Source organism: Danio rerio, chromosome 14 (assembly GCF_049306965.1).
Source record: "Danio rerio strain Tuebingen ecotype United States chromosome 14, GRCz12tu, whole genome shotgun sequence".
Classification (NCBI taxonomy): domain Eukaryota; kingdom Metazoa; phylum Chordata; class Actinopteri; order Cypriniformes; family Danionidae; genus Danio; species Danio rerio.
The window spans coordinates 148066-157500 of record NC_133189.1 but is presented as its reverse complement, the minus strand read 5'-3'; the positions used below and the strand labels follow the sequence as shown (position 1 = coordinate 157500).

The window sequence follows — 9435 nt, the reverse complement described above, 5'->3', positions numbered from 1 at the left end:
TGGAGCGCGAGATGAAGAACGTGCTGGACTGCGAGACCGCCAACGGGCTGAAGGGTGGAGGCGTGGAGGCGGAGAGCAGCTTCTGAATGGAGTTCAGATCCTGCAGGCAGAAGATCATGATCTGAGCACACAAGCTGACCTGCCGGACGTGAGTCAGCTCAGTGTTGTGTGTTGTGTGTTGTGTGTATGCAGCGTCAGCACACTCAACATTAACTCAGCTATACTATATGACAGAAATACAGCCAATCAGAGGCTTGCTCTATTCTGATTGGCTTACTTGATCATACTGTAACTCTGGGCTTATGTTGAGTCGATGCTGCACAAGAACCTCAGCACAGATGAGACACACTCAGCAGCTCATTTCATCTGCTCAAAACATGATCATTGCTCCATACTTTAGAAGGGTGGAGGCAGAGAGGTGGAGATCTGCTCCTGAAGATGCTGTTAAAGCTGAATCTCCTGCTACGCAGACACACACACACACACACACACACCTGAACACACTCACTGGAGGAGCAACATGACCGATTCATCAGCCCAAAGACGAAGCTGACCCACAGCAGGATCTGCACTGTACACACACTTTTGTGTTCTGTGTGACAATTTGAGTCATGCAAAAGCAGTTTTCAGGCATACACTTTACTGAATATCTTCATGGAGCATCGTCTAAACTCAATATTCTAATCAATTTTAGCATTAAAGAATTATTTAGCATTTTGATCCATACAGTGAGTTTTTAGATATCACCAAAATATACCAGAGAACAGAAAACACCATCACATGAGAATCAACGACAGATGCATCTGCTCCAATATATCAGCCAGATTATATATAGATATATAAATGAATAAGATATCTGTGTGTTCATTAAATAGAATTACTTTGAACATAATAAATAGATTAATCTTAAACTATAATTACATATTTATAATCATTTTGCTTTTCCAGTAGGTGTGTCTATTTAAGAATATTTCAAATTTTGTACTTGAAATAAAAACATAAACAAAAGAACAAAGAAACATTACCATAATGTGTGTGTGTGTGTGTGTGTGTGTGTCTGTCTGTGTGTGTGTGTGTGGGTGTGAGTGTGTGTGTGTGTGTGTGTGTGTGTGTGTGTGTGAGTGAGTGTGTGTGTGTGTGTGTGTGTGTGTGTGTGTGTGTGTGTTTGAGATGTTCTAGAGCAGCTGTATGAAATTAAGCATTAATTTGAACACTATTTGAGTATTTATAGAGGAGTTTTGTATTTAATAATCATGACTGTGTGAAGTAAACTCAGTGTCAAACCTCTGGCTGACCTGCGGGACGTTCAGACAGGTGCTGTGTTTTTAGAGGACTTGTGTGTGTGTGTCTGTCTGTGTGTGTGTGTGTGTGTGTGTGTCCTGCACGCAGCTGTTAACCCGATTGAGTGCCTTCAGAACAGGCGAATCCTGTTGATCCTGAATGACAGACACACACTGAGGGCACTCACAGTTAATGAGAGCAGTTACACACACACAAACACACAAACACACACACAAACACACACACACACCATGTGTCTGAATGCAGTGCACATGACACCGAGGCTCGCTGCTGATTGGCTGTCTCAGACAGATGCCGCAGATCGGTGTTTGTAGGTCGACGCGTCTGTGCAGAGGATCAGCTGTGTGTGTGCGTGGGAGAAAGTGTGTGTGTTCCTTGTATTCATGATGTTATGAGGATCAAATGTCCCCACGAGTACAATAACAGCAGTGCAGTTTGAGTGTGTGTGTGTGTGTTGTTTTGCTCCTGATGAGTAGTGTTCACAGCTCCATCAGTGTTCACAGAATGAGAAATGCAGATTACTCTGACAGAGTCTTGAGTTCAGCGCTAACACCAGCAGAAGGTCCTCTTTTACATACATGTTTTACACAGCCGTCTGGAGTAGTGGAGTCTGTAATGTTCAGTGTTCTTCTGTACGTTGCTGTAATCGTTCAGTCAAGTATTATAACTATAAACACACACACACACACACACACACACACACAGCAGATGTGTGCTTGAGTAAATAAGGCACCGCCTGCAGTGTCCTCCACATTCCCAGTGTGTTTTGTGAATGTCAGCATGCAAACAGAAAGAACGATACACACACACACACACACACACACACAGCCTTGATTGTTTTGTTGAGGTGTGTTCCAAAAAACAGCATTTTTGACCCCTACACCCTTAATCTGTTTTCAAAGTTGTCTTTCCGCAGGGTAAACCCTTTGAAGGGATTAGGGCACAGGGTCGGAGCATAGTGTGTGTTTGTGTGTGTGTGTGTTTGTGTAATGAGCACCATGAGCGGAGACTACAGCGCCACCTACTGCACAGAAAGAGCCGATCCTTCCTCTACGCAACGCATGCTGTCGAACCACCAGGGGCCGCCCCTCCCTCTTAAATATGAGTCTGTTCTGTGCTTTCGTTTAATTTAGGCATGAAAACACTTTAAAATAAATGTAACATCGGTGAGATTCCCTTTCCTGTTCATTACAGGTGTGGTGTCCTCTTCATATTGCGTCCTCATATAGCGGTGCGTGACTGTCAGCTGACGCTCTCTACAGTGATAAACAGACGCTGTCTCCCTAACGGATTCTGTATTCTGATTTGAAGTGGAGTGAAAGTCTGGGTTTTGTGTGCATGAATGAACAGACACATACACATAATTAATAATAATAATAATATCTACAGATGTGGATCTTGTTCTGACCGTTTAACTGCTTATTTAAAATGAAACGGCTCCAGAAGAACAGATTCAGTAATTTGGGGATTTATTTGGGGGATATGCTGTATTGTAGTGGGCATGTGCCTTATCTTCACATCTCAGTGTTGACAGGTTTGGTTCATACAACACTTATGAGCTGGGCGGTTGAGCTGACTCTGCTGTGGTCAGGGGTTGTGGGGCTGCTCTCCTCTGAGATCGTGGCTCTCCATTGTGGCAGAGTTTTTCTCTGGTAACAGTGTCTGGAGATGAGCGAGTGTTACTGATGATCTGCTGTTCTACAGCGTGTTCAGTGGTGTGTGTCGCGCTGCTGAAGTGTGTGTGTGTGTGTGTGTGTGTGTGTGTGTGTGTGCAGGAATGTGCTGTGGTTTTTCATGAATTATTTGAGTGGGATTAGTTTCCATTAGGAGGTCAAGGTAATCCGGTGATTACAGTGTTTCTGCGGAGAGGAAACAAAGCCTCCCGCTGGAGCTGTCCACATCCGCTCTATTACAGCACACACACACACACACACACACACACACTGATGAGCACACCGCACTCAGCTCAATCATCACTTCATCTACTCCGCTCTTTAACCAAATCACTCCACTGCGCACCGACACCACAGGAGAACACAAGCTTTTACTCTGAACACACCTGTTCACAGAAAACACACTGAGGGGGTGTGTGTGTACCGTGTGTTCCTAACACTGTAGGGACCTAAACACACACCCAAACAGACACTAAACACACACACACAGTCAGAGAGACACTAAACACACACACTTAGACACTAAACACACACACTTAGACACTAAACACACACACACTTAGAGAGACACTAAACACACACTTTTAGACACTTAACACTCTTAGACACTAAACATACACACTCACTAACAGAGATCGGCTTCTGGGTCATTACCCACACACATAGACAGTATATCTGTGTGTTCTGGAGGCTGTAATATCACACACACACACACACACACACTCATATTGTGCTGAATGTGGCGCAGCTGAAGGTCGATACACTGCTGATACCTGAGATCAGATCAGTGACGGAGCGTCTGCTGGAGTATTGATCAGCTGATGATCAAACACACAGCTGATCTGAGCTCAGTTAGACGAATCTCTGTGTGTTAGTCAGGTGTGTGTCCTCCTCCTCCTTCTGCTGTGATTTCTGACTGTTGTAGGTGTGAAATAACTCTAATCATTCAGCGGAGTGATAAACCTGCCGGAACTACTTTAGCTGTGCCTTTATCTGACAATGACCAAACACCTGAGAGTGAGCAGCAGCCAATCAGAGTGCAGCATTCAGCAAACCCATAGAATAAATTAAGATACAAAACACACACACACACACACACTGCTGAACCACTGAATAACCAAAATATGACACTTTAATAGTCATTTTATTAAAAACATCTGTGCACATGACAGGTAGAGTACATTCATCTGTTTGTTTGAGAAAACACTCACTCACACACACACTCACACACTCTCTCACACACACACAGTGAGTGGCTTCTTGGTTGGGTTGAGGAGGTGCTTGGTTACGGTTAATCTACAGGCTTCGCTTTTGTAAACAATAAACATTACAGTAATGAAACGCAACCAAGCGTCACGACATCAGACATGTGCTGGCTAACAGATGTGAGAGCAGAAACACCACATCACGACACTACAGCTGCTGCGTTTCCAGCACACACACACACACACACACAGAAGCAGAGGAACAGCAGAGCAGAAACACACACATTAAAGAGAAGATGATCATTTCTCTGACCCAATCAGCAGACATTTACAGCATAATCTCCTTCCTTCTGCAGCTCTCTCTGTGCGTTTGTGCTGGAAACAAGACACACACACACACACACACACACACACACACAGTGGAGGAACACATTTTCCCCGTGTGTGTGTATGTGTAACCCTCCTCTAGGGTCATTGATGGAAACAGAAACACTCCATATATTAGCTCTGTAGAGGAATAAAATAAATAAACACTTTAGAAAAGAGTTCTTAGCTCGTGTGGAGACTGGAGACCCGCGCCTGCGCAGATGCTCCGTCCGTCTTTTGGCGTGTGGAGCAGCGGTCAGTGGCGTTCAGTGCTGGTCGATGGTAGTAGTGACGGTTAACAGCAGCACTGTTGGTCAAGGGTGGAAGTGATTGTCAATGGTAGTCATTGGAAGTAGTGATGGTCAATCGTGGTAGTGATAGTGTTGGTAGTGATGGTCAATGGCAGAAGTAATGGTCAGTGGCGGTAGTGACAGTCATTGGCGGTTGTGTTGGTCAGTATCAGTGGTGTTGGTGGTCGATGTTGATCAATGGCGGTAGTGATGGTCAATAATAGTAGTTTTGGTCAATAGCCATAATGACGGTTAATTGCGGTAGTGATGGCCACTGTTAGTAAAGTTGGTAAATGGCACTAGTGGTAGCCAGTGGCAGTAGTAATGGTCAATGGTGGTAATGATGGTCAATGGCGGTAGTGATGTTCAATTGTGGTAGTGATTGTCAATGGCATAGAAATAGTCAATGTCGGTTGTGATGTTCAGTGGCGGTAGTGATGGTCAGTGGCGATAGTGACGGTCAAAGGGGGTAGTAATTGTCAATGGCGGTAGTGATGTTCAATTGTGGTAGTGATGGTCAATGGCATAGTAATAGTCAATGGCGGTAATTATGTTCAGTGGCGGTAGTGATGTTCAGTGGCGATAGTGATGGTCAATGGCGGTAGTGATGTTCAGTGGCGATAGTGATGGTCAATGGCATAGTAATAGTCAATGGCGGTAATTATGTTCAGTGGCGGTAGTGATGATCAGTGGCGATAGTGATGGTCAATGGCATAGTAATAGTCAATGGCGGTAATTATGTTCAGTGGCGGTAGTGATGTTCAGTGGCGATAGTGATGGTCAATGGCGGTAGTGATGTTCAGTGGCGATAGTGACGGTCAATGGGGTTAGTAATAGTCAATGGTGGTAGTGATTTTAAGTGGCGTTAGTGATGGTCAATGGTAGAAGTGATGGTCATTGAGGGTAGTGATAGTCAATGGCGGTAGTGATGTTCAGTGGTGATAGTAATAGTCCATGAGGGTAGTTTTGGTCAATAGTGGTAATGACAGTTAATGATGGTAGCAATGGTCAGTCGTGGTAGTGATGGTCAATAGCGATAGTGATGGTCAATAGCAGTAATGATGGTTAATTGCGCTGGCGATGACCACTGGCAGTACAGTTGGTCAATGGTGGTCAGAGTTGGTCAGTGTCGGTCAGTGTTCAGGATATTGCACTCAGTGTAAGGCCGATGAGTCCCGGCGGAGTAAGGCCTCTCTTCAGTGGAATCTCTCCAGCAGGACAATGAGGATGAGGATGATGAAGAGCGCAGCTGTGTGCGGATCCCGCACTGTTTCTGCCATATGCTCACTCTGCAGAGTGTGTGTGTGTGTGTGTGTGTGTGTGTGTGTGTGTGTGTGTGTGTGTGTGTGTGTGTGTGTGTGTGTGTGTGTGTGTGTGTGTGTTTGTGTGACACTGCAAACTCTGCTGATACACCCTTCAGACGTGCTGCGTTTACCAGGATCAAGCACACAAATGACCAAATCCAGAAACATTTACACACACATGAAACCAGAAGATCTGCGCAGAGGATGACTGCAGGTGTAGCACCACCCCACTGATCTCAGCACAGTTAAAATCATAACTTAGACACAACTAAACATCAAACATTCAGAAGTCTTAATGAAACCGGAGCGTGTTTTACTCTACCGTCTCCTGCGCACTGTCATGTTTGCGTGTCCGTCAGTTCTGTGCTGTTAATTGTAAACTTTAACTTGTTTGTGAGTGTCTTGTGCTTCTGCGCTAAATGAGTTTTCAGGTGTTGGAGATGACGAATGTGCTGAATGCAGAATTACACTGATCTGAATCAACAGATGTGAGAGTCTGCTGAGCTAAACACAGCACATTCATAAACACCCAGACCCGAGAGCTCAGCGCTGATCATCTGCCGGCCTGAGAGTTACACCATACTGCCTACAACAGACAGCTTTACATGGCAATACACACACACACACACACACACATATACACACACACACATACACAGCATGAATGAGTACACCCCTTTATGAAAATGAACATTTTTATCCATTTCTCAGTTAGTATTTCTCAGAAAATATGAATATAAAAGCGGATCTGTGAGGGGTGAACACATTCATGCCCAGCACTGCAAAAATGCTTTCATTTCTTGTATTTTCTGTCTTGTTTCCAGTCCAAATATCCAAACATTCTTACATCAAGAAGCATTTTTGGCAAGCAGAACAGCATGTGTTGTTTTAATAAATAATATGCCACACTGAAATGGGCTTTCCTTAAAACAAGCAACTTGATCTGCCAATGGGGGAAGCAAAATCATGTCAAAAGGAAAAGCAAGATAATGAAGTTGTTTTAAGGAAAAAACATTTCCCTGTGGCCATTACATATGAACACAAGACATGCTGGTCTGCTTGCCTAGAGCATGCTTCATCTAGAATGTTCAGACATTTGGACTGGAAATTAGACAAAGACAAGCAGCGTATGCGCAGTAGTCAGCATTTGAAGAGGATCAGCACAGTGTTGCTCAGACAGGAGTGTGTGCTAAGAGGACTTGATCTTCTTCAGATGTTGCCTCCTGTGTGCTGTTACACCTCCAGCAATATCATCATCCTCTCTGAACAACGAGGAGCTTTCTGTCTCCCAGATCTGATCTTTCCTCAGTGTGGAGAATCAGTGCAGAGTTTAGCAGAAACACACACACACACACACACACACACACACACTCACACACTCACGGCAGAAACAGCAACGGGTGTCCGTCCGGCGCTCAGTGGATCCCGTTGGCCGTGAAGGGCGCGCGGGGCTCCGCGTCACACTCCAGCTCACACACCGAGTCCGTGCACGCGTCCTCGTCTTCGCGCGACAGCTGCGAGATCCGGTCGAACGTGTCGTCCACCACGTTCGGGATGATGTTGACGTACGCGCTCACGATCTCCTTGTGGAGCAGCGTGTCCTGGTTGTAGGACACGAGCTCGTTGCTGATGTTGACCGTCTCCACCGGCGTCCGGCAGCGGCCCCGGCAGCCCAGCAGGCTGGAGAAGCCCTTGCGGAACTCCGCGTTGAAGGCGTAGATGACGGGGTTGAGCGAAGAGTTGGTCCAGCCGAACCACACGAACACGTCGAAGGTGGTGTCGCTGACGCAGGGCAGACCCGCGGACGGCTTGTCGTGGCAGAACGGAACCACGCAGTTGAGCACGAAGAACGGCAGCCAGCAGCACACGAACACGCCCATGATCACCGACAGGGTCTTCAGCACTTTGGTCTCGCGGCTGATGGAGCTCTTCAGGCTGCTGTGGTGCTGGCACGCCAGGCGGTTCGACCGGCAGCTCTGCGCGTGCTCGGCGGCGCGCTCCAGCGAGGCGATCCTCCTGATCTGGATCTGCGCGATGCGGTAGATGCGCGTGTAGGTGACGATCATGATGGCCACGGGGATGTAGAAGCTGATGAGCGACGAGGAGATGGCGTACTCCCGGTTCAGGCTGGAGTCGCAGTCTCCCGCGTTCCCACCGCCGCCGCTGCGCGCCGCCGCCTTGTGCCAGTCCAGCTGCACCGGGATGAAGGAGATGAGCACCGACAGCGTCCACGCCGCGCCGATCATCACGAAGGCCACGCGCGGCGTCATCTTGCGCTCGTAGCGGAACGGGCTGCTGATGGCCCAGTAGCGGTCCACGCTGATCACGCACAGGTTCAGGATGGAGGCGGTGGAGCACATGATGTCGAACGCCACCCAGATGTCGCAGAAGGCGCCGAACGGCCAGAAACCGGCCACCTCCGACACCGCTTTCCACGGCATCACCAGCACGGCCACGAACAGGTCCGACACGGCCAGCGACACGATGAAGATGTTGGTGACTTTAGTGCGCAGGTGCCGGAAGCGCAGCACGGCCGCGCACACCAGAATGTTCCCGAACAGAGTCCAGAGGATGAGCGCGCACAGCAGGCACCCGGTGAGCGCGCGCGCCAGCATCTCCCGCGGCTCGGTCCCGGTCACCGTTCCGTTCAGCATGCTTAGTTCTGGCGCGCTCACGGGTCGCCATCGGGCGCGTGTCTCCGCGCGGTCCCCGGTGCCGGTGAGTCCCGCATGACGCACGGACGAGCGCGATCGAAGAGGGAATCCGAAACCCAGCGTCTCCTGGAGAGTGCGTGCGTGTGCGTGTGTGTGTGTGAGCCGGCCGTCCGACCTCTCTAAGCGCCTGGGAACTGTGCTCTGCTATTTTGAGAGAGACAGAGAGAGACAGAGAGAGAGAGAGAGAGAGAGAGAGAGACAGAGAGAGAGAAGGAGAGAGAGAGACAGAGAGAGAGAGAGAGAGAGAGAGAGAGAGAGAGAGAGAGAGTGCAGTCGATGAGTTATGAGTCACGGCGGGAAACACTACAGGAGCGTCAGTCTAGTCTTCTGTAAAGCCCAAACAGACACACACACACACACACACACACACACACACACACACACACACACACACACACACACACACACACACACACACACAATCAGCCTCAGTGCTGCATTACTCTGGTACAGTCTGAAATAGAACACAGAGAATGGTGTGTGTGTGTGTGTGTGTGTGTGTGTGTGTGTGTGTGTGTGTGTGTGTGTGTGTGTGTGTGTGTGTGTGTGTGTGTGTGTGTGTGTGTGTGTGTGTGTGTGTG

At 47.9% G+C, this 9435-nt stretch overlaps 2 protein-coding genes across 7 annotated transcripts in view; one reads left to right on the top strand and one right to left on the bottom strand.

Moving 5' to 3' along the window:
• Nucleotides 1-1024, top strand: part of slc2a9l2 (solute carrier family 2 member 9, like 2) — a 29692-nt gene extending 28668 nt beyond the window's left edge. For all 6 annotated transcript variants that reach the window (XM_073922394.1, XM_073922393.1, XM_073922395.1 and 3 more), the window contains one exon: nucleotides 1-1024. This exon is cut by the window's left edge and continues 154 nt beyond it. In XM_073922394.1, the coding sequence (XP_073778495.1) occupies nucleotides 1-86 (86 nt within the window). In that variant the 3' untranslated portion in view covers nucleotides 87-1024.
• Nucleotides 1025-4100: 3076 nt separating this feature from the next.
• drd5a (dopamine receptor D5a) lies at nucleotides 4101-8979 on the bottom strand. The gene has a single exon (XM_003199767.7). It carries the CDS (start codon nucleotides 8792-8794, stop codon nucleotides 7556-7558), a length of 1239 nt encoding a protein of 412 aa, XP_003199815.6. The 5' UTR covers nucleotides 8795-8979; the 3' UTR covers nucleotides 4101-7555.
• Between the last annotated feature and the right edge of the window lie 456 nt (nucleotides 8980-9435).